Source organism: Triturus cristatus, chromosome 2_2 (genome assembly GCF_964204655.1).
Source record: "Triturus cristatus chromosome 2_2, aTriCri1.1, whole genome shotgun sequence".
Taxonomy (NCBI): domain Eukaryota; kingdom Metazoa; phylum Chordata; class Amphibia; order Caudata; family Salamandridae; genus Triturus; species Triturus cristatus.
In genome coordinates this window covers 920,314,848-920,341,257 of record NC_140582.1, presented here as the reverse complement: position 1 = coordinate 920,341,257, position 26,410 = coordinate 920,314,848, and the positions used below count along the sequence as shown (strand labels likewise).

The 26,410-nt window shown below is 45.5% G+C and overlaps 1 protein-coding gene across 1 annotated transcript in view; it reads right to left on the bottom strand.

The window, feature by feature from the left end:
• The window catches only part of SEL1L3 (SEL1L family member 3), a 714,608-nt gene that overhangs the window by 56,468 nt on the left and 631,730 nt on the right, over window positions 1-26,410 (bottom strand). The window contains exon 20 of the mRNA XM_085642308.1: window positions 13,368-13,477. Within this exon, the coding sequence (XP_085498434.1) occupies window positions 13,368-13,477 (110 nt within the window). The remainder of the gene's footprint in view (window positions 1-13,367; window positions 13,478-26,410) is intronic.

The following is a 26,410-nucleotide window of genomic DNA, read 5'->3' as shown; positions in this document are numbered from 1 at the left end:
TTATTTTAACCCCTTGCACGCTCATGACGGAGCCGCTCCGTCATGAGCCACGGTTGCCGTGTGCTCATGACGGAACGGTTCCGTCATGTCACGGCCGTTGGCGGCCGCTCCGCCTACGCGGCGCTGTTTCCCCGCCTGTGCGGGGGGACAACGCAAATGGGCGGAGTCATGACGGAACCGTTCCGTCATGAGCACAGCTCAACCGTGGCTCATGACGGAGCGGCTCCGTCATGAGCACAGCGCCACCGCGCTGCCCCCCCGCACCCCCCAGCGCTGCGGCGGAATTCCCGCCGCAGCGAAAGGGTTAACGGGTTTGCTATTGTGTTGTGAAATCCTCCAGGAAGACCAATTATAGAAAAGATTAATTGCGTACTATAGCCTTTGACAATATATGTTGATGATTTCCTAAAGCTAATGATCAAGACATTTTTGACAATCATTAAGGCTGAAGTTGGTTGCCTTAGGTACTTAATTGTTTTCAAGGTTCCAGATGGATGGAAAATTCTATTTACTCATAATCTCTTAATACATCTATATACTTTTGGAAGGGAATAGATAGTGTGGAAAGGGTGTTACTACACCACCAGCAACATGTGACAGTGAACAAGATTTTCATGTTGTAATTATTGCACATAATACTCCACTATGGATGTTTCAGATTTAATCAAATCCAGTTGTTAAGATTGTCGAGGAGCAGGAAGGACTCCAAAATGGCCCCATCACGTGGAAATATATTTATGTACAAGTTAAAACCACATTGTGTTTACTAAAGTGATGTCATGCCGTAACTTCTCCACTGTGTGAGGCACGTTACATTACGGGAAGGGGCCAGGCAACTCTTGCGGTGGGCGGTGTTGGACCGGCTGCGGCCAGAGCAGAGGCTGTGAGTTTATCCGACTCCCCACCCTTAGCATAGTGTCACGGGCCTGAGCAGTGCAGGGGCACCCTCTCCACTTGGGCGGCTGCCAGCACTGATACCTGGAGGTCTCCGGAGCCCGAATCTGCTGCCATCCGCCGGAGCGAGCTGCATCAGAGACGCGGCCTGGGAAGCGCCCGCCATCTTCTACTTGCTTGCGTCCCAGTCGGGGATCGAGCCGGCGGGCTCCCAGCACTCTAGCTGCAGCAGCCCAGTAACAACCAGTAACAACCCGGCAGGCCGACAGAGGCCGTGTCCGGGTGGAGTCCTAAATGTGTGCGCCCATACCCGGGCTTATAGAGCTAATCTAGTCCAGCCGGTGCAACAAGCGGATCCCGAGCCGCATTTTGATTTGCGGCGTGCGGCACATCCGATCCCAGGATCCAGCCACGGACGCTAATACGCTGAGAAGGACCATCCCGTCCCGACCATAATAATAATTTAAATAATTACTAGCCCCTGGCCTGCCTGGCTAGCCTTGCCCTGCTGCCAGTGCCTTCTCTGCTGCTCTGCCCGGCCCGCGCCTACCTCTGAAGAGTGAAGCTGCAGCCTGCAGGCCAGGCCAGCCCAGCCCAACCCTCAGGTTAGGAGTGCTTATTAATAAAGACACGCTTTGCCGCCTGCACTGCCGGCTGTCGCCTGTCTAGGAAGCCGGCGGATACACCCATAGTCCCGCCTGCTTCTGCTGCTGCCGCGAGGAAGTCAGGAGAATCTCAGATTTACCGGCAGTGAGGTGAACGGCCCAACGAGGCACCAGACTACAACTCCCAGAGGGCTTGGCAACCGGCATCCACGTCACTGTGCTACCGCGTCACCGCACCGGGGGGCGCGATGACAGCACAGCAGCCCTCCCGCAGCGTGGGACACGCGCGGGCCAAGGGCGGGCCTGTCCTGCCCGTCATTGCCAGGAAGAGGCAGGGCAGGGCCACCCCCCCTTTCACCAGTATTAAGGTTCTCTATACAGGTTCTGTTGTTCCTCTTTTTATGTGATATCATTAATTTTACCTGACTGGTAGGTAGGGTGACGTTTTGACTCCTGTATATCACCAATGCACCTTTTTTTGATGGACAAGGCATGACTACTCTGTTACCCACTTATCCTATCCTTGTAAGATTGACTGGACTAGAGACTCTCCCCTGTGCCTGGATTTTGCACTGCACCTTGCACTTTAGCGCCGTTTATTGTTTAACTATTCTAATTGTTGCTGCTAAAACGCACCTTGCATTTTGCGAGGAGTACAACCAAGGCCCTGTGGTGTTTCGTTTTTTTGTCACTTTAGTAATCTGTGCTTTAAATTTTAACTTTGAACTGTACCTTGCACACTGTATTTTGTAACATCATACTTTGTATTTTGTAGTTTATATATCACACATAGTAATTAGGCCAATATTACCAAATTTAGTATTTTTTAGGGTCTGGTGTATTTCTCCTAGAGTCCCCCAAGGCTGATAATAATGAGTAAGCGGAAAACAAACCCAGGGAAAAGTGTGGTTGGTACACTAGACGCCTTCCTCTTGAGGGCTGAATCCGCCCTCATTCATGAAATCCAAATAACAGAACGAAGGTTATCTCTTGATCCACACTCCCCGATAGGTAGACTTTCCCTAACCCCTGCATTCTCCGACTCTTTGCCGGCACTAAATCAGGATTCCTCTTTAGTTAGGCTTAGCCCACCCCCATCCGCACCTACAGCCACAATGTTAACTCCAGGCTCTTGCTCTTCTCAGGAGCATGAACCTACTCCTAAGAAAATGTGAGTAACTACTAGAGGGCAGAAGGCTAAGCCTAAACTAGATTGTATTAATGAATCCCTCCCTACCAAAAAAAATGGGACGTGGGTACACTAAATCTAAAAAATAACCAGCACAGGGCACCCCTCGTGGGAAAGCACCATCTGTCCTCTCCACTAATGTTGTTATTGAGGGAAATCCCACCTCTATGAATCAGTTTACGCCAGAGCAACTATTTGATAACACCAAGGAGGGGAAGTTTTGGAGTAGGCTAGAAACTAGGCTATCTACTTTACTAGACCCTATGTTTCAAAAAATAAGTGTGATAGAAGCTAGGTTGGCCAAGCTGGAGGGGACTTTAGGATGTAATCCTCCAGTTATGCCCCCAGTTAGTCCTCCCACACGCATAGATGACACAGTTATAAGGGGCAAAATAGTTGTGGGGGAAGGAGCAGGGGGTGGGTCTACTGTAAGGTTTGTAGCAACTGGTGAGGCACATGACAAGAATAGTCTTAATAGCACCAGGTTCAGAAGTTCAGATATTCCGGCCAGCTTATGTCAGTCCACGAGCAGAGTAGGATCTCCCGTGACCCATAGGGAGAGGGGGCCAGTGGGCAGGGAAAACCAGCTACTGAAACTTCCGATTATAGATCTTCCACCTGAATCTACCCCATATGTAGTAGTATTGGGGAATGTACCCCCTCTCCCTATTGGGGCAACGGAAGATTACGCTCAGCTGAGAAACAAATTAAATCACTGGTTTACCCACAATACCACCTTGGATCATTGTGTATACAAAAATATTCTTATGGCACCTAGGGTTAGTTGGATAGGGACCTCACGTAAATTGGATCCTGGTGATTGCGTTATCATAAATTTTGACAACCCCCCTTACTGCTGGGCACATTTTATCCAGGGACATTAGTCTCACTCCGTTTACCAGGTCTGTTATTAAGGCTTTACCCTCTGGTTATTTTTACAAGTCTGCCCCCCACAGGGAAATGCTAGATAATGGCCATAGGGTACGCCAACGAGGAGGTTGGTTAAATTATCCAGCTCCCAGGCAACAGCCTTTCGCCTTAGCCCATTTAGCTCCTGCTTTGGATGGGCAGTTATGTGGCACCCACACATTGGTGACAGATAACAGATTTGCGGCCTTATCCGGCTTGGAGAACTGCGATTGACTTAAGGCCCCTGTGTCTCCTGGATCATTATCAGTTACTCCTCTTCAGGCTTTAGGGGCAGCAGCTGTGTGCCATACAGCAGTGAGGCTTGATAACTTTTTATCCTGGAACATTGCTGGGCTGGCTAATAAGTTCCTAGATCCTCGGTGGGTATGTTACGTGAAGCAATACACTATAATTTGGTTACAAGAAACGTGGTCGGTGGACTGTGACCTTTTTTTGGAAGGCTACAAGGCATTTTTTGTCCCGGCCATTCCATCGGCAAGTGGCAGACCTAGGGGGGGCCTAGTTACTTACCTTTCAGTGGCCGTTGACTGTAAGTTGCAGGTGACCCCATCTACATACTTAGGAATTCTGGCATTGTCTGTAAGTAGGGGGGACACTAGATGGGGAATTTTTAACTTTTATAACTCGACGGTTCGTCCGCATGAGGTGTGCAATATTCCCAACCTGGGTGCAATGATAAAAAAAAACATGGGCCACAGATTTTGTAACTTTTTGATTTCTGGTGATTTCAGTATACACCCTTGCGGTGACCCCTCATTATCTTGCACTTCGGAGTTGGGTTGTCCCCGTATGAGGGGCTTTCATTTTGAACACCATCTTCAAGGGGAACTGTCAAACAATATGTTAAATGAACTAGATCTAGTGGTCACGATGTCCTTAACTGACCCTCATACCAAGTTCCATGTAACAACGTTCAAAGGAACTGGAAGAGGATCACTCATTGACTTTATTTTAATTTCTTCTTTGCTACAATCTTTTTGTAGTGGTTTTAACATTGTAGTTAGTGAATTCAGTGACCATAACCCTGTATCAGTCTATATGTCGGGCCCACTACTGATAAAAACGGGGGAGGTTTTGAATAGGGGTATAACCCTGAAAGCAACTGATGGAAAGCGCAGACTAAAATGGTCCCAGGTGTCTCCCGTTAGTTTTTTCAATAAGGTGAAAACATCTTGTGCCCAGGAATTAAAATTATGCACATCTGTGAGGTCCACTCCCAACGAAATCCTTGGCGCCTACGAGGTAATAGCGCAAACAGTGGGGATTTGTTAAGTGCTCCGGCTAAAGGCACTGTGTCACAGGGCCCCAGATGGTTTGATGCCAGCTGCTCCAAATCATCTAAACGGTTGAGGGAAGCTCTGGCAGCAAGATCGAGAATCCAATCCGAGATCCGTGGCTGTCGTAGCCCTGGACAAACGCAAGGGAGCCCTGCAGGAAGATGCTTGGAAAGAGCTGATCGACTCTGGTACTCTGAGGAACAGTGCCAGATTTTGGAGTGTTGTGAATGGACCCCTGTTTGATAAGGAAGGAGGTGTGGGCCTTGTGGCTCACATCACAGAGGAGGAGTGGGTATGTCACTTTAAAACTATGTTTGAATGCCCGCTTGAGCCTACTTATAGAGAGCCCGTAAATAGGAAAGATGCTGTGATAAGTTGGGACATGAATGAGATCCTGGAAGCGATCCAAGGGCTAACCATAAATAAAGCACCAGGCCCAGACGGGATCCCCCCAGATTTATTCAAATCAGAGCCTCTGTTTTGGGCTCCGATTCTTGAGTCCCTATTTAATGCCGTGGCTAAGAATGGGTGCCCCCAGTCATGGGCTTCTTCAACTATAGTCCCAGTTTTTAAAAAGGGCAATAGAAAAAGTACTCACTGTTATAGACCAATTTCGCTTATCGACTCAGTGGTCAAAGTGGTGGGTCGTGTCCTTTTACAGAGACTAACAAGCTGGGCGGATGAGAATAAGATATTGTCAGACATCCAGTATGGCTTCCGACCGGGGCGCTCCACTGTTGCTCAGTGTCTTAATCTTTTTATGATACTGAATAAATACACTGTAGCAAATTCTGGAACCATCCACCTTGCCTTCATGGATTTGACATCTGCTTTTGACTGTGTAAACAGGACTAAGCTATGGCAGTCCATGAGGGCAATGGGGGAGGAAAACAGCATTGTCAACTTTCTTGAGGACCTGCACTCAACGACCACAGCTAACGTTAGGTACTCTCAAGATCTGCAGGTAACAAGGGATTTCGAGATTAAGAAGGTCATCCGTCAGGGTTGTATTTTGGCGCCTTTTTTATTTAATTTTTATATTAATGATTTAGAAAATGTGTTGAGGGCATCTGGAGCTGTTTTCCCTTATGTAGGATGGCGGGGCGTCCCCGTTTTGCTTTAAGCGGACGACGCCGTCCTACTATCCAGAACTGAACTGGGTCTCCAAGCTCTTTTGGCTGCATTCTTGGGTTTTATGTCAGACCGGGACTTGTCCATCAATACCTCAAAGTCCTATGTCATGAGGGTGGGGAGGCATATAAAGAGGAGCTTCCAGGTCAGAACTGGTAATGATAAGATTCCCCGCACGAACGTTTTCTCTTATTTAGGGGTCTTATTTGACGATCAACTTAAGTGGGACCCATTAATTCAGAAAAAAAGGGGATCTGGTTCGGGCAAATGCAGCAATTTTTAATTTTGCCTCAAAAGTGGGGAAGAAACCGACTGGAGCAATGTTGCAAGTGTATCAAGCAAAAAGTCTAGCGATAGCCTCCTATGGTAGTGAGATTTGGGGATACACGGCAACAGAACCCCTCCAGGTAGTGGAAAATGGGTTTTTAAAAAGGTTATTGTGTGCCCGCGAGGAACCTCAAATATGGCGGTACACGGGGAATTGGGTGTCCCCTACCTAAGCGACACTCTTGCCTTACGCCCTCTAATTTTCTGGCTAAAGTGTTGGTTAAATAAAAACCTAATCCTCACTCATTTGATCTTAAAAAATTGTCTGGGCCTAGATAACATTGTTCGTATTCCCTGGCTTAACTATATTAAAAAAGGGTTCGATTGGATTGGGCGGGGCATCCTTTTTCTTAACCCAGATGTTATCATAAGAAAGCATGTGGAATTAGCTAAGTCTGCCTTTCTGAGCCGAAGGCAAGCAGATCGGGATTCAGTAGAGGTCCAGAAACCGAGTGTTCGAGCATACCTACCGCTTAAATCAACACCTTTGTCAGAACCATATCTTATGGGGTCCTTGACGACACATGAAAAATTTATTTTAACTAGGTTCCGGCTCAACCTTTTTCACCTCCTGCTAGCAAGACCTAAGGGGGCTTCCAGAGGTCAAGTGCTAGCGTCCTGTGGCTGCGATGGAAAGTCTCCTCAGGATTTGCTGCACTTTATGTTTTTTTGCAACTTATTTGAAGTTCCAAGGAGGTATTTTTTAGTTCCTATTTTAAAGAAATTAAAGTTTAACCAAGTCAGACCAGCTCTTACGTACTTTCAATTGTTGAAGGATGATTGTATTATTTTTATAGTAGGGTTTTTAAAAGACTCTTTGAAATCTAGGCACTTTATGGACATGTAGAATTTTCTCTTTTAGACATGTCTTTAGATTATTTACAGTGAGGAAACGTAGTCTGTTTTTATTTTTTTAAATAGTGTTAATATTTTATTGTCTTTATGTATTGTATTTGTGTAACTTTTATGGTTTTGCAAACAAAAACCGAATAAAGTATATCGATTGATTGATTGAATGCCCAAAATCTTGTTTTGGAACATTATAGTGATGGGGATTTGGCAAGAAAAAGCATCTCAATTATTGGAATTTTATGAATGAATAAATCAAAGACATGATAGAGTAAAATTTGCTGTCAAAATAGGAACACCAGCAATACACCTTTTGGATACATCAATAACACCAGTGACAAACACATTCAATAGGGATATGTAAGTTAAACTAACAGACTAAAAAGCTTTTATCACTAAAGTTTTCATCCAGTCAACCAAATGAAAAATGTCCATTTAGCCAATTGATAAAGTAAAAGAGAACAATTTTAAAAACAGAGATATTGAAAACGTTTAATAAATTGAGGAATAGAAGAAACTCGATGGATACATGGGAACACAAATTGAAGAAATAAAATTTTAAGTATCGTATGAACAGTGCAACTTTCATTAACAACTTAAATCAATATCAAAAGAGTTTTTTAGAAATATTTGGAATGTGTAGAATGTGATGAATTCTTTTAGGACTTCTTTAAGGAAATATCATATTCTGCATATTATATGCCAATGAATTAGAAAGACATGATTAAAGTAGGCAGGGATATTATGAGAGAGGCAGAAATACTAGTAAACTGAAGAAGAATGAGACTTTTGAGTAGAGTTTGCAAATTATGCAGACTGCAATAACATGATCCAGGGGGCACAGTACGCTATTTCCATAAAGGAAAAATAATTAAAGTTAAGATTTGGTTTACATCTGAATGTACATTTGCCATATTTACAATTCAGTATCCACATGGACTTAATTATGTGGGCAAATATAGTATTAGAACAAATGAACAAATAACACATTTGACTTAACGTTTTAACAAATGGCCACACACTAGTACCAATGAACTTTAATAGTTGAACAGATGAAACCCTTAAAAGGAGCAGGCGCTTGCAAGAACCAAATATGACATAGAGAAACCTTTTGCATTCATTTACTGGACACCATTTTACCAAGAGTTCCAAATGGAAAAACATAGAGCAAAAGCAGGTGCTTGACAGCTCATGTCCCGTATCAACAAAAACTCCCTGCTTAAAGACTTCCAATCTGGCTTTCACCCCAAATATAGACTGCCACAACTGAATTCCCTGAGTATCCTGGGCAAAGGAGATGCTTCCCTGCTGATTCTGCGAGATCTTTCAAAAGGCTAGAACTTATACACATCCTCTTACTAAGAATAGGAATGGATGGGGCGTTCTGAAATGGTTTCAATCGTTCCTCTCCTCAAGTTCTCATTTTATAAAATTAGCTTCATTTGAATCATCTGTGCTCCCACAATTATCTGCTCTTTCGCTATATCTTTTCAATTTATATACTGAACCTTTGGCAACTATAATTCAAGTGCAACAATTTTTTCATACATCAATATGCAGACAATGCTCAGCTATATTTAAGGACTCAAATACAGCTGCATAGGTAATCTGAAATACTTAATCTAAAAAACTAACCAACTGCATGTCCTCTTTCTTTCTGAAAATGAACCTAACTAAAATAGTATGACTTACCAAACTCAATACATTGAAGTTCCAAAAGGATCTCTTCCCTCACTACATCTTTTTAATTATATGAATTGAAGCACTGCCACAATAAGGCACACCATAAATATTTTATACATGATTTTGCAGATGAAACTCAGATATGCTCAAATATAGAAAATCCAGTCAGTATAGATAATCTAAGATCCTTCTTCGAACACTCTCCAGAGAAGGTAGTCTTCGAGGTGTCAGCCCAGGATACCTACCCGATGTTACCAGCAAATGGCAGGACCATATCGCACCTCATTCTAGCAGCAAAGCAGGTGATTTGGCCTTGTGGTACAAGGACCGGGTCCCATCATTAAATCTATGCTATTGGAGACTTTGGTAGCTCTAAGGTAATGGGAAATTGATGTACGGCGTCCTAAACCTAGCACAGGTTTTATATAATATATGAGGAGCCATTCTTTCCAACCTTAACGGTGACTACAGAGGCCCATCATCCCGAAAAAGACTTAGAGAGTAGGGACTCTCTGAGGCAGAAAAAAATAGCCTAGATGAATAGAAGAACAGGGAGTGAGATGAGGACAGCAATCAATAACTCGGAGGGAGGAGGGTCAAGCATCCAGGAAAGCAAGTTGATTGTGAGGGTGTTAGAAGGAAGGGGTGAGTTTGGAAGTTGGAGAAGTGTACCACGGTACAGAGGTGGAAGTGTCTGCCTTATATAGTTATACATATACCAAATATTCAAATAACCAATTGAAATCTAAAATCCTTCCCCAATAAACTAACCAACTCAATGCACTTTTCCTGAAAATGAGCCCAACTACTCTTCTCTAATGAGTCTCTGCCCCCAATGCAAAGAAGGTTTGACACTCTACACCCTACCTCAATTTTCCCCTCTCTGGCTTCTTATGCAAAGTCTCTCTGCTTTATCATAGACCAACATCTCACCCTAATGGATCACGTCTCTAGACTAAGGAGTCCTTCGTCCTATCAATTCTACCAAGGAAAGTAAAAACAACATTCTTGATCAAAATTCAAACTAGCTGCACAGCTGTTGTTCTAACACATCTGGACTGAGAAATACAATTTTGGTGGGCCTACCCGATGCTGCACAGGCATAACCATCCATCGTGCAGGCAGAAGCGTAAAGGAGACAGAAAATCTGATCACAACACTCCCATTAAAGCACCTTTTCACTGATTCCCACTGGAAGTGAGTAGTGATTTCAAGAAGGCAATCTACACGGAACCATCATCCTACCTGAATGATAAACTGAAACTCACATATGGCCACATGAACACCAAAAATAGAAGCCGTATAAGTTTGGAAATCATAATAGCTAATACTTCTCCTGTCTAGATCTTGGATTATGGAATCCCATCTATAAGCAAATTAGACTGAATACTTGCCTATCTCGAATCGAGCTATCCAAATAACAGTTTTTTCTGTACTCTCTTAAATCCTACCATTATATGTATATTTTAGGCTATAGCTTCTTCAACTATTACCTACAGCAGCCCTCCTGATCCTGCAGATAGGTCTGTGCTATAGATAGGATTTATTATGTTACATGTAAAAAATCTAATACCTTCTTCAATGGAGGGATACTGTTACAGACATAACACTTTCACAATAGTGCTCTTAAAAACTGGAAGGAGATTATTCCAAAAAAAGGGAGATGGATTAGCTGAAAGATTGGGATGGGAAACATGAAATGTTATATTTTAAATTTAGCTAAATTAATTTAATGCACTAGCAGAACCTACTTGAAGTAATGGGTAAGGAGCTGCAAGATTAGAGACATAGGAGGAGAATAGGTCCAGATACAAAAAGAGATGAGGACATGCAGTGAATAGATGTGATTGGAGAAGAACACAGAAAGACTGAAAAATAAAGCTACAGTATTTTCTTTTACATTGGCATGTAGAAAGAAGAGGAATGGTCTGTAGGAGGATATAAGGGTGCTCATGTTATGGGTATGGCAATAGGTGTTTTGGAAAATTTAGTAGAGGATAACGTTTGTGTGACTCCTAGTAGATAGAGTCAAACAGTTATTTGTTCATTTATGGGGAGATAACATGATTTGAAAATACATATGGATATCAGCCAGTAGAAGGAAATTTAATTTCCAAAATGCATTAATGATCATTGAAATATGAAGCTGAAATGCAACTGTTTGTAAAGAATAATGAAAGAGGAAAATGGAGTTATGAATTGAGATTGTAACATGATTTGAACTGAATAAAATAGGTAAATATATTAGGAAATGTCATCCAACAGTTTAATATAAGTAATGATGCTTCTCTCCTCTGGGGAGAGCAGTTGGCCTAACGGCTAGGGCGGTCAACCTCAAATCTGGGGAACTGGGTTCAAGTTCGGGCAATGACGCTGAACATCCTGTGATTCTGAGCAAATCACTAAATCTCCCTGTGCCTAACAAATATGAATGAGTCCTCATGCAACAAAACCGGCGCTATGTAAAGCGTTCTGCTACCCGCGCTATATAAAACTCTGTAACATGAATAAAATGCAGACACCATGGCTGTATATAATCTGTATACGAAGATTCGCTGTTACCATCAGTGTGTCTTATCAAAGATACTGGCTGTTCCTACTTGTAACTATCATCACTACCGATATCGTGCGGTGTACCTATGTAAAGACGGATTAGTCTGAATGTCTAGGCACAAACAGTCTACTTTTCAGATTTTTTGGACGTATCCTCCGTATCATGTTCTGAGCGCGGGCAACATTTGCCATTATTTACGGAAAGAGCCCTGATGAAGTTCCGTTTTTGGAACGAAACGCGTTGGCTGAGGCTGATGTCCAATTTTTATCGAGGACAATAAAGATACTTTCTATATATATTGTGAGAAAATTGACTTTTCCTTGGTGCACCTTCCCAACTGTACAAAGTTCGGTATCTGGTTTCCAGTAGAGCTGAACTGCGGCAAGCTCTGGAAGAAGTAGCACAAGAGCCTTATTATTTAAACATTTTGGGATTTGACGTGCTGAACCTTGGTCAGCCGCTGTTCAAAGTGTTTTTGTCACCATAGCTGTTTAGCTTTGTATTAAATATAAATGTGATATTCGATGTAACGTGACATAGGCCTTGTTGCGTGTTAACATGACTACTGTTCGTGCATAGAGTGTTTTAGAGTGCATGAAAGTATTTTAGGGCCTAAATGAAATACCTGTTTAACACTTTGAGGGCCTTGCAGAACATGGCTTGTCAGCTTCAAAACTATGTGTGCACAATTTTCACACATTAACTTTTTGTGAAGCTTGCACTAACAAGCAGGAGAAGGGAGTTTTACACTGTCTGCAGCAGCTGGGTTTTACTGGGGCTCACCACCTATAACCTGCCTTACTCAGTTCCATATGAAGGGAACTGACAAGTTCCAACAGCTGCAGCTTCAATAGCCTTCCTGAAAATCTGTATGAAAGTATTGTTCATGGATCAGTATAACTGAAACAAGAGTCATGTATATGAATAGAATCTGACTCCCATGGTACAGAAGGTATCTGCTTTCAGGGCAATCAAGCCTGATAGACTGGTTGCTGTAGAGATGCTGAAAACTGTATCTCCAACTTCTTGCCTTATGGCTTAAAGGTAAGCATGGTGGTACATGACTTGGCTAGATATTCTAATACAAATTTAGGATTAATTCACCTTATTATAATATTGGTAGAGATGAGCCTAATTGGTTAGAGATGAGTGATAAAATGTGGTTGAAGTATAGTAAGGGTTTATGCTTTTAATCATTTTGTTTGTTGAGTTACGAAAAATCTTGGCAATAATTCATATTCATATTATTTGTAGGAGAATAGGTAAATAGTAGCCTGTTGTAAAATGCCAATACTTGTCTTTGTGTACTGATTTAGGGGGTTAGGCGTTTCATTTCACCTGTTGATGAGAGACTCCCTGACAACTTAATCTGATTTTTAACACCTTTCTCACATGAATCTAACACAAAGAGAGTGAAGTGGATCATCTGCAAGTTTATTTTCCTCTGGAATGATCACAGGTTCCTTTTAGAGCATAGGATGTCTGATGAGAGGGGTCCTAATAATTTTGAGAAACACAATAAAAGGTTCAATCAATGCAATTTTAGCACTCTTGAGAAGTCAACTGACTGGGCTGTTCAACACAGTGGGGTGATCTATGAACATCTAGATCATTTCAATACATTTGATTTAGGGAAACCTAATAGATCTGTTGTGGAACCGTTGACACATCAAGTAAACGTATTTAGTCACTCACTTCCCTTATCCTGCTAAGTGGTATCAGTATTTCAACATGTACTCATTTTTGTTGCCTAAATTTAAATGAAAACGACAGCAAAGAGCAAAATTGAATGTTTCGCAGTGACATGAAAAGATAAAGCAAGCAAAGTTAATTAAGATTCCGTTCCAATGTTAAAGGGAAATACACAAAAGCAGGAAACTTAGAGGCTCTTTATATATGGAGGGAAAACCCTGTTCAACTTCAGATACCTGTGAATCATCAAGCAGAGCAGCTTGTGTATACATCCATACTGCCATCTCCAGATCTTTTGAATGGTTGTGATAACCATAATAGTATAGATCGCCCATCTTCAAGTATGCTATAAAAAATCAGAATGTGTAATTTTTAGTATCCTCAATAAAACCATAAACACAGAACTCATTTTCAAATCAAATCATACAAGTACTGGAGATGAGATATGCAAGCAGTCTAAAACGTGGCCAGAAGTCAGGCTTCATGTATGATCACATGTTTGCTAATGATACAAGCATATAAAATACTGTTAGTACTGGGGGTCTCTAGTTGGCAATGGTTTGCACCTTTGTCCAAATAGGGACCCTTGCTTCTAGTCAGGACAAGGGAGTTACACTCCTGGATAACCCCTGCTCACCCTGTGGTAACGTAGCACAAGCAGACAGGTTTATCTCAGAGGTAGTGTGTAAAGCATTTGTGAACACACACAGTAACACAGTGAAAACACTATAGATGAACACCACACCAGTTGTATGAAAAATAAAGATTTTTATATAAATTTATCACAAGACCAACAACAAAAATTGCACATACACAAATCTTCTTCAGTAAAATCCCTATGAAAACAAACTTGCAGGTTTCTGTATTCCTTGTGCACAATGAACAAATGTCCCAGACGAATGGGGCCAGTAATGTACGCAACAATGATTTTACAGTACTCCGTGAGTCAAGGTTATGCTGATGATAGAGTGCTGCATCTGTGTAAACACCAACGCACGAGCACAAGCCCTCCGATAAGGGCTATCAGTGCGCGGTGAATTCGGGCCCCAAGGAGGGAAGAAATGGAATGCCAGCAATAGGGACGGGCCGTGGTGCTTACTCTAACTGGCTGCAGGCACGATAGGTGGCCAACCCGCAATGAAAGCAAGGGTGCCTCACACTTACAACGCATACAGGCTCCCCCTTGGTGGGCGTGCCAACTTCCAACCCGCTAAGGCAATTCGAGGCAGCAACGCGGTTGGCAGTTCATACCTGGAGAACAGTTCTGGTCCTGCGGTCCCGCCGTGGTGATTGGCAGACGGGATTCCTCCTTCCTCAACGGACTCTCACAGAGGGGGCACGACAGCCTGTTCCACTTCTCCACGCAGCTTCTCTTCCGGCTGCTGACGTCTTGCTGGGCGGGGTGTGATGCTGCTGGCGCTCCCTCGCAGAGGCGTCCTCGGTCACAAGGCAACAGCTTCCTTATGACACGGTCTTCCTCTTCCTTGAACTCGGGCCGGAGCGGTGATCGGCAATCCGTGATCAAGAGCCCACACACTTCAGACCTCACAGCAGCTAACAGCTGTGCGCCGACGCGCACACCGAACCTGATGGGGCAGGAATTAATCAGAGCCCACACGCTGCAGACCTCACAGCAGCTATCAGCTGTGCGCTGACAAGCGCACCGAACCAGAGGGGCAATCAGTAATCAGAGCCCACTCTGCAGCGGGGACACACACCGCGCTGTAGCCCACAGGTCTGCGGCGGTGAAACCCAGTCAGCTGGCACTGGAGACCCCACGGCAGCCAACAGCTGTGCGCCGACACGCGCACCGAACCGGCCCGACACGCGCACCGAACCGGAGGGGCAATAATTAATCAGAGCACACACTCTGCAGTCGGGCCGGCTTCACAGTGGCTTGAAAGATGTTGCAAGGAAACTTTTTGTAGCCCTGAGTTTCCAATAACAGGAGGCCAGCTCTCTTCAGGACCTTGGAGATTCTTCTTCAAGCGGTATGAAAGTACACAAAAAGTTCCTTTTCCCTCTCCTTGGCAATCAGTAACCACTGCAGGCCCACCCCATAAAATAGCGCACTGTCTCAGGGCAGTCAAGTTTCTTCAGCTTCTCTGGTTACTCTCCGCAACAGAGGTTCGTCTTAAAATTCCAGACGTCATCTAAATTCTTGGGATCAGGGTCCCAATACTTATACCCCAAAATCCTTTGTCCTCTGATGGCAGAGGGACCTGTGCCCAGTCCAAACCAGTTCTGTGCAGTCCTGGAGCACTTTGTTGACAAGGTTGATCCTCTCTTTTGTCAGTGAGAGGGGTGTGCCATCAGACACACCACAGGGGCCGGAGCCAGCATTGTGGAGGGAAGGCACAGCCCTATTCAGCTCCCATGTGCAACTCCTCCCACCCATCTAAATGCAGATCTCTCTATTCACCACTGGACTGACTCACCCTGTCTCCTGTAATTCCCAAGCCCCTGTCACTCAAACTCCAGACAAGGAATACACAACCTAGCAGAGGCAGGTTTGGATAGTTAGGCAAGAAAATACCTACTTTCTAAAAAGTGGGTGCACTTGCCCAGTCAGCATGGCAGTACCAACTGCACCCAGGCTCTGCTGCAGTGGCAGGTCTGAGACACACTTTACAGGCTGCTTTTGTGGGTGACACAACCAGTGCTGCAAGCCCACCAGCAGTATTGGATTTACAAGCCCTGGGCACATGTAGTGCACTATACTACAAGTAAACCAATCAGCCAATCATGGAGTCACTAATTCATACATCAATGTACCATAGGGAACACTTGCACTGTGGAACTGGATAGCAGTGGCACAGTGCCCTAAGCATCTAAACCAGCAAAAACATATCAAAAACAGAGGAGCCAAACCGTGAAAAATGGAAGGGAGACCCACACCAATGGTGCCAGGTCCAACACGTGTCCCCTCAAGCTGAAATGTGGGGAGAACTACCCACCCTCTTGGGAGTACTCTTCACTAAGGCGGAAAAATCTGGACAGACCATCAGCATTGGCGTGTTCTGTTCCAGGGCGGTGTTCCACCGTGAAGTCCATCCCCTGTAGGGAAATGGACCACCTCAACAGCTTTGGATTCTCACCCCTCATCTGCATCAACCATCTGAGGGGCCTGTGGTTTGTCTGAACCCGCAAGTGAGTCCCAAACAGGTATGGTCTCAACTTCTTCAGTGCCCAGACCACAGCAAATGCCTCACGCTCAATAGCACTCCACCTCTGCTCCCCGTGGCAGTAACTTCCTACTGCTGAAGGCTACGGGTTTGTCTAGGCCCTCCTCATTATTCTGTGAAAGAAGAGCCCCCACACCATGCTCTGAAGCGTCTGTTTGGACAATGAACTCTCTTGAAAAGTTGGGCGCCTGAAGTACAGGCGCTGTACACATGGCAGTCTTCAGGGCGTCAAAAGCTTACTGACAGGTGTCAGTCCAATTCACCTTCTTGGGCTGCTTCCTGGAAGTCAGCTCCGTCAAGGGTGCCACAATGTTGCCACACCCCTTGATAAACCTCCTGTAGTACCCCGTGAGGCTCTCACCTGTGTCTGAGTCTTTGGGGGTTCCCATGCCAGGATGGTATCAATCTTGGGTTGTAGGGGTGCCTCCTGGCCGCTCCCTACCTGGCGCCCCAAGTACACCACGGAACCCTACCCGATCTGGCACTTACTTGTCTTGATTGCGAGGCCTGCTCTGCGCAGCACCATCAACACTTCCCAGAGGTGGCACAGATGTTCTTCCCAACTGGCACTTAACACTGCGATGTCATCAAGGTAGGCGGCACTGAAATCCTCCAGTCCAGCCAACACCTGGTTGACCAACCTCTGAAAGGTGGCAGGGGCATTCTTCATCCCAAAGGGCATCACCCGGAATTGGTAGTGCCCATCTGGTGTGGAGAATGCTGACCTCTCCTTTGCCCCATCAGTTAAAGCGATCTGCCAGTACCCAGACGTTAAATCAAACTCGCTGAGGTACCGGGCAGCCTCTAACCGATCGATGAGCTCATCAGCTCTGGGGATGTGGTGTGCGTCAGTCTTGGTGACTGAATTGAGTCCTCGGAGTTCTGGTGTGGCACTAGGCGTGGCAGTTTTTGGCACCAAGACCACTGGGCTGGACCAAGGGCTGCTAGAGGACTCAATCACCCCTAAGGCAAACATGTTGGAGACCTCCTCCTTGATGCAAGCACTGACCCTGTCAGTCCCTCTGTAAGCCTTGTGCTTCACAGGAGGACTGTCCCCACTGTCCACATCATGGACACACCACTCAGTGACAATAGGAACCAGGGAGAACAAGTCAGAGAAATGTCTCAACAGTTGGAGACAATCACCCTGTTGCTCAGAGGTCAGTGTGGTAGAAAGGCTCACACCATCCACTGACCCATCTTGCTCTGTTGCAGACAGGAGGTCAGGAAGAGGCTCAGTCTCCTCCTTCATTCCATTATCTGTTGCTACTAGCATGCCCACTTCGGACCTCTCAAAATGGGGCTTCATGCGGTTGACATGCAGGATCCGCAAGGGGTTCCTTGGAGACTGCAAGTTCACCAAGTAGGTGACATCACTCTTGCGCTCCACCACCTCAAATGGTCCGGTCCACTTATCTTGGAGTGCACAGGGCTCCACTAGGGCCATGACCCAAACCTTTTGACCAGGTTGAAACTCGATCAGAGTGGCATTCTGATCATACCACCGTTTCATCTCCTCCCAGCTGGCTTCAAGGTTCGCCTGAGCGAGTTCTCTGAAAATGCCTAGTCTGGTTGCGGAAGGCCAGCATGTAACTAAACATATCCTGGGGGGGTTTCCTAGGAGCTTTCTCCCAGCCCTCCTTAACCAGACTCAGAGGTCCTCTTACGGTGTTACCATAGAGCAGTTCAAAGGTACTGAACACTTAGGACTTCTGTTGCACCTCACGGCATGGCAAGAGGACATCCCACTTACACCTCATGGGTTCCTCAAGACCCATAATCATACCTTTGAGGGTCCGGTTGAACCTTTCAACCAGCCCATTACTTTGGGGGTGGTAAGAAGTGGTGAACTTGTATGATACACCACACTCCTGCCACAGGGACTTCATCTACTTAGAAATGAAGTTTGTACCACGGTCGGACACCACCTCTCTGGGGAATCCCACACGGGAGAAAATCCCCACAGTGCACGTCCCACCACGGGGGCCATCACTGTCCTGAGAGGGATGGCTTCCGGGTACCTGGTAGCATGGTCCACCAAGACCAGGATAAACCTGTTGTCCATGGCTGTCTTGGGGTCCAGAGGCCCCACAATGTCAATGCCCACTCGCTCAAAGGGGGTACTGACGACAGGAAAAGGCTGGAGGAGAGCCTTGAGCTTCCCTCTAGTTTTCCCACTTGCCTGGCAAGTTTCACAGGTTCTACAATGAATGTCTGAACTCTTTCTCATCTGGGCCAATAAAAGTGGGTAACAAAGGTCTTGCTCTGCCCCAGATGTCCTGCCAACGGCACATCATGAGCCAACTCCAGTAGGAAGGCTCTGAAGCACTGGGGTACCACCAGCACATGGGCTGACCCAGGCTCAGCAACCTTAGGCTCGCTAATCAGGAGGCCATCCTCCCAGTAAATCCAATGTGAACCAGACTGGTCACCTGCTGCCTGGTCTGCAGCCTGGCGCTGCAGACCCTCAAGAGAAGGGCACTTCCTCTGCTGCTCACAGAACTCCTCCCTGGAGGGCCCTCCTTCCTGCTGCCAATGGGTCAGCTCAGGCAGGTCCCTCAGTTCGGCTACTTGTTCCCCTGTAGGTTCCAGGGCATTCCCCTCAAGGTCTGCTTCCTCCTTTACCATGGGAACTATGGGGGCCGGTTTCCCATGTCCCTTACCTCTTCTCTTTAAGGCAGGTGCCTGAGCCATACTTTCAGGCTCCAGGACCTCTTGTACACCCTTACTGGCTGCCATAGACCGAATGGTCACTCACGCCCACTCAGGCAGACCCAACATTTTCAAATGAGACTCTCTCTCCACCTTATCCCAAGGGGAGCTCTCTAAATCATTGCCCAACAGACAGTCAACAGGCATGGCTGGCCTCACAGCAACTTGAAGGGTACCTGAAACCCCCCCACTCAAAGGGAACCTGAGCCACCTCACACTGGCTCTCTGAGTTGTCCGCGGTAACTACAGGGAAGAATGCATGGGGAATCACCTGCTCTTTAGACACCAACCGACAACTAACAGCTGTCACACTGGCCCCGGTGTCTCTCACAGCCTCCACCCTATGGCCATTGATGGTCACCCACTGCCTGTACTTCTTAGTGTTATCCGGCAGATGGGTCTTAGGGTCCATATCAAAATCTCCTAAAGAGACAAGGGTCAATTCTACGGGATCCCCCCCACCTTGGGCACCCATCTCCTCCCAACCCAGGGCTACACTGGCGATCTGGCGGGGTGGTGCATTGGGGTCATACTGGGGACACTTGGGATCATACCAACAGTGGCCGTGCTGGCTACACTTAAAACAGTTCATGGGCCTCCTGAGAACAGGTTTACCTGTCGGGGGCTCTGACTTCTCAGCGGGAGGCTGGGAACCCTTCCCTTGGTTCCCTTGGGGATTACTTTGGGGACCTCTGTGGAACTCCCTCTGGTTACCCTTGTCCCCCACTCTTCTGCTGGGGTCCCTGCCCACCTTTGGCGAAGTCTCCCACAGGAACCTTGTGGACCCGGGTGCTTACCTAGCGGTCCGCCTCCTCTGCAAGCTTCCTAGGGTTAGTTAGCTTGCTATTAATAAGGTGCAGGCACAGCTCATTTTATCATTCTGAGTTCAGGCATACTAAACTCGAATTTCTACCATGTTCCATGAGACAGTTAGGATTATAAGATGTAATAATCAAACTGCCCATTCTGGCCTATGGAGAACAGGTAGCCTTGCAATAGTGAAAAACGAAAATGGCTGTATTTCACTATTAGGACATGCCACACACACCAGGGAATGTCCTACCTTATAACTACAATGCACCCTGCCCTTGGGCCTACCATAGGGTTGACTAATATGCAGAAAAGGGAAGATTTTGGGACTGGCAAGTGGGTGCACTTGCCCAGTCAGCATGGCAGTACCAGACTGCACACAGGCTCTGCAGTGGCAGGCCTGAGATACACTTTACAGGCTGCTTTTGTGGGTGGCACAACCAGTGCTGCAAGTCCAATAGCAGTATTGGATTTACAAGCCCTGGTCACACGTAGTGCACTATACTAGGGTCTTACAAGTAAACCAATCAGCCAATCATGGAGTCACTAATTCATACATCAATGTACCACAGGGAGCACTTGCACTGTGGCACTGGATAGCAGTGGCACAGTGCCCTAAGCATCTAAACCAGCAAAAACATATAAAAAACAGAGGAGGCAAACAGTGAAAAATGGAAGGGAGACCCACGCCAATGGTGCCAGGTCCAACAAATACCAAATATGTAAACTACCTGATATAGTTCAATAACCTAAAATAAACAATGTGTCCTCTGCTTTTATATGCAAGGCAATGCCACCACGGAATGAAGATGAAATGAATAATTTAATCACCCATCTCTCAAGATTATGAATCACACATGTAGATTTTTAATACCTATGGCATTTCCAAATGTACTAAAATAGTCATGGTAAAGGTAAATGATTATTAATTGAACTATTGCAGAACAGACAGTTTGTCAAATCACAGGGAAACAGAAACAATGTAAAAAAGCGGCTTATTAATTGGGGTGGATGTGAGTTCACCACAAAGCATGCAGCCATAAACTTGTCGGGGTAAAACACGGTTGCAATAATTTAAACCTGGGCTCAATCATCTGGTAGTTAAGGCACAGTACAGAGGCTTAATTTAGGAAAACGTTTAGCAGCAGCAAAGTACTTAAAAAGTCAAATCACAACAGAACAATTTCTAAAAACAGAGATAATGCAATGACCAAAATGACAAAAATCTAACAATGGCAGAGGTAATATGATTTTTTAAAGAATTACAGCAGAAAGTGCCAATAAAAACTAAAGCACCAATCAGACGTTACTGTTCTTGCTTTGCCAGGATTTAGACGTGATTTCAGGCTGATTGTGGTAGAGCACAAGTTGGGTACATCAAGATTTTACTTTCTGATTTAGTCTCTGAAATAGAACTTGAACTCCTCCATTGAGGCATGGCTGCAGGTTTATCGGGTGACATCCTCTCGAAGTTGGAAATGCACTGGACGAGGTCCCTCTGAAGCTGTGGTTTTGACTGAAAAGTTTCCAAGTGGGAATATTTAAATTTAGCAGCTGCTGAAGTCCTCTTGACAGGCAGATACTTTCAGCTCCTCACCTGGTCAAGGCTCCTACCTTTAAACTTAGGGGCTGATATAATTTTTGGCATAGAGGGTGCTCCATTACAATGGTGACAGAGTTTTCTCTCCTGCAAACGTATTTGACTAACCTGATTTACAGACAGATGGACCTTAAGTATGTCAGACACAGTGACTACTCTTCCACCGCTGACATACTTCTCTGACGTGCTGATGGAGTAAGGCCCATCAGATTTTTGGCCCTTCGCCCGCCCAGCCAATTAGGAGTGGGGAGTTGAATAGCCAGTTTTCATTCTTCCTTACTACCATAAAAGACATGGTGGTAAGAGACAGTAAAACTTTTTAAATGACCCCCACACATGTGAGACTACACTCTTGGGGTTGGGGTCATTGGTTTTTGCAAAAAGAAAATCAAGCTTTGGAATTTTGTTTTGGAAAACAAAAACATGTTAAACATTTTGATGGATGGTACTGCCGGTTCCTGCCAATGTTTTGAGCAGTATGCAGCACTGGCAGACAACTTTACATTTGGCAGACGGAGGATCATTGGTATTTTGGGACTAAAGGGCTCTGCAATGCCAGCAGATTTATCGCCACTCGTCAAAAATTAAATCAGACCATTTATCTCTTTTTTGGAGCTCAAAATCATCCAGCTGGGCAAGCCTGGACGCTGTATCTGACAAAATCTTCTAACAGTTGAGCATCTTTGCAACACAATCTGGCTTAACCTCTGGAGGTCTTAAGAGGTCAAAAAATTCCCAATTTTACAGATGTTCTGGAATAGCTCTTCTGGACCACCTCTAAGGCTTCCAGGACATCTGTGACAATAATGGCCGGGGCAGGCCACCATCAGGTTCCAGCTCAGGTGCATTTACAAATAGTCAGGAAAAAGGCCTGTGGCAGTTTATAGTGTCCCTGTAGCCAAATGACCCTTGTAGTCCATGTCTTAGTCCTGGGTGCAAGTGAGAGAAGGTGAAGCTCTTGAGGTCTTCACACAGGTGTCAAACAGCAAGCCCAATCGTCTTCTGTTCATCCACTGGTCTAGAAAGTGTTCTGATGAGCTGTAGGTGATGTGCTACTTTTGTGGATTTTACCAGCCAGTGGGTAGGGGTGACTCCTAGACATTCACTAAGTAATGATTCCTTCCCACTTTTGCAGCACTATTCTGAGGCCAATCAAAGATGGCAACACCTTTCCATCCTTGGAGGATATTGCTGTGCCAGCCAGAGATGTATTTAGGGAAATCAGCAGTCCCCTCCTCCTCAGCTACACCAAACTGGCTCTGGGATCAGCTCTTCCTCCCACTTGGCTGGTGACAAGCTGGAAAGATAAGGCCCAGAGAACTAAGGCTTCTCTTCCCAAAGCCCTTTACACTTAACTATGAATTGGCAGGCCTCACCCTGGTCCATTTCAAGTAAATGAAGATCCTGAACCCTCCCCAACTGCCCTTGCTGAGCTGATGGTAGTCATATACATCACACCCAGGTCGTCCTCCCAAAAGGCCAAAGCCTTTATTTACACTCTTGAGTGGTTTTCACACTTCGTTATAGCGGAGAACTGACATGGGCCCGCTGCTGGCAGGTTAATGGTAACTAGCCCACAGGAGGTTTAGGCAGACAAAGTCAAACTTTTTAAAAGTCCCTTTTCAGGGCCGGGCTGGCTACCGGGCCTTTCTAAGTAAAGAATGGAAAATGAAATGATTTTACAGTATGCTTTAAAAGCATTTGTTTTGCTTTCTTTACTTAGAAGCAAATTCAGGTCCCCATCAACATAAATCAGCCCCCACGGCAGTAAAATCGGGCCCCAGCTTGGCAGCTGACCAAAATGCCCGGTAGCCAGTCCGGCCCTGTCCCTTTTCCTGAATGTTAATAAATAATCCAACTTCACAACTGAATTGTATTTATTTTTATAAACATTAAACATGATGGTGGAATGATTCTGGTAGCTTCTCCCAAACCAACGATTTATGATTTTATTTAGAACTTTAGTTTGCCTCTAGAACAGCAACTGCCCTTTTACTGTGAACATTATTTTAGGGGGGGGCTCACTGTAGGTAAATGCCTGCACTAAATTGTTGCATCTATCACTTTTGAATACTGGGATAAAAGGTCTACTCAGGGATGTCCTATTTAATATTCAAAAGTAGGGTTCTTTCATGTCAGAAAGGGTTATTTTGACAGGCTCTCCTGAAGGGTTTATTAGCTGCAGGAGTCAGGCTATGCAGGTTGGCCTGACTCAATGTTGTCTTTGTCAGCCTAGTAAATGACACAGCATGTACTGCAGTTCACGGGAAAAAATTTACTTTTCCATGCCATTGTTGTATTTTCCTGAACTGTATAGTAGGGCCTTACTGGAAATTTAAATATACCAAATGGGTATTAGCCAATTTTACCATGTTTAGGGGTCAGAGAACGTACAATGGGGCTTGGACAGCATTGCCCCAGAGTGCAAAGTGCAATAATCAGCAGCATCAGTCCCCACAAAATAGGGGTGTACAGGTAAAAGGAGGGCCTTTCTCACAAAAAACGTATAGGAACCGGATCTTGTCTAATAATTGAATTCAATATATTTGGGCCTGAGATCCTCATAATTTATTTAGTCACGGGATAATTCCAGATTCACAGAGACTGGGCTTAAATGAATGGATCAAGGGATCCACTCATGGAACTGCTTCCGGTTGAAACAAGCAGCTCTTTAGGATTACAATGGTCGGTGTCTGAGCCTACCAACCACTTTTTAAATCTGGTGAATGACCCCTTTCAATTATTTTGGAAAATTCCAACATCAGCCTGTCTCCCTCGCTGTAGGGACTTTTATTTAGTTTTAGAATTTGGATGGATGTCACACCATATTCCTTCATACAACTCCAGAAATGTGCAGTTTATCAAATGTTGGACTGCTGCCATTGTCTTTTATTGGCTGGTCCAAGATTGACTTCCGAAAGGCTCATCTCAGCCTGACATACTTCTTAGGTCGATAAATTGAGCGCCATTAAACCATGGGGCATATTCTCAAGAACGTGTGATAACCATTGCAAATTTAGCATAACGCAACTCTTCATATTGCAGTCTATCATGGGAAAACAACTCTGAGTTAAAGTGGTATTCTCAACGCGGCCATACCATGCGATATCCCACGATAATGCATCAAATGACCGTGTTAAAATTAACAAGAAGCCGAAAAAACGTGAAACACGAACGCGAAAATAGTAGCGATGAGGCCAATCGCGATACAAAAATCAGCGATAACCAGCGATAGGCCTGCAATTCCCACGCGTCATGCGGGAAAATGCACCATAAAAGCAGAGTAAAAAATGGTGAGATGACAATGTACGAGCACAACCCCACATCCGTGACGTAGAACAAATGACCATTGTCCCACACAGATGTGTCATGACCATGATCAATCAATTATGAAAGCGTGGACGAATGTAGGGGCAATGAGTCCCACTTACGTACATGTTGCCCATGTTGTGGAACTCGAGTCACAAGGGTCATCCCTGCATCATGGTGGTTCCTATCTGACCCCAAAAGGAGCCCTGTTGTCACCTGTAGGTCACAAATGGCAGCCAAAATGGAATGATTTGGGACACATGTGAAACGCCGAAGAGTGGGATTCCCTACTAACTGTGACACACAGAACTGGCAGTTCGAATACGTGACACCCTAAACAGCCTCTCTGCACAGAGGTGACACACCCACCATCCATGAACAAATCATAAAATTGTTAGCACTACATGTCGCACTCACACTTGTCTGAGTGATGTGCCTGTACAGAAGAGTGACATGCACTCAGGGAATGTGGTTTTGGAGTGCATTTATTTGCACATGCTGTGCCTGTGGTCATTTTGTACTGTCCCATGATTGCTAAGGACTGTCACAATATGACGTGTTCATGTGAAGAAATTGTCAATGATGGTGTTCCTACTGGCTATTCCTGCTGGGCTGCAGTGGGGTGTGGTCCAACTGCCTCATCTTCATCATCATCGTCCGGTGCATCTGGCACTTGTAGCCATGGGGCATTGCTGCGTACACATATATTGTGCAACACACAACATGCAACGATCATCTTGCACACGATGTCTGGGCTGTACAAGAGCGTTCCACCTATGACGACCAGGCACCTGAAACATGACTTCAACACGCCAAATGTGCGTTCCACAATGCCCCGGTGCGTTGTGGGCCACATTGTACTGCCTCAGGGCCTGTGTGTTTGGGGCTCGGAGGGGTGTCATCATCCAAGCGCAGAGTGCATATCCTTGGTCACCCGTGATAGTGCAGAGAGACATGAGTCAATAGTTGGTTCTGCATGATGTGCTGGCAGGCTCACTGGTTCATTGGTGTGTGATATGTGTGACTTTGTGATTCCTGTATGAGATGTACTTCTTATTGCAAATGAGCGGCATCAATGTGTATTACGTAGCCTCACTGCTGCTCCTCCCTCCCTCGAGCCTATTCACTAGTGCATCGGGTGCATCACTTGCACCCCTACGGCACACCATTGTCATGCCTGTCTGCGCATGTCCACAAGCCTGACAACGACACAGTGACGTTGTGTGCTGAAGGTGGGCGGCCACGTGTGTGTAGGCCTATGGTAAGGACAGGGCAGACACAGATGTAGAGTTCATGCCTGGCTGAACTTGCCATGCGGTTGAGGGTAGACCTTTGGCTTATGCTGCGGAAATAGCGACACACACAACAGTTGGCATGTCTGATCCCTAACCCCGAGAGGGCTTGTGCACCCTCATTTAACCCTCGGCTGAGCCCGCAATCAGGGGGCATGCTATATAGCAACATTGTATATTGCGTGACAGGTGGCACTGACACTACGCCAGAGACACACACATAAGTTACTTCCTTGGCAAGGCCTAAACTTAACCACGCCCAGAGCCACGTGTTGAATGACCCCACCCCTACGCTGTACTGCCATATGCCGGTCCACTTCCTCACGCCCACAGGGGGGTCCGACACAGCTACATGTAACAGGTCTACCCCA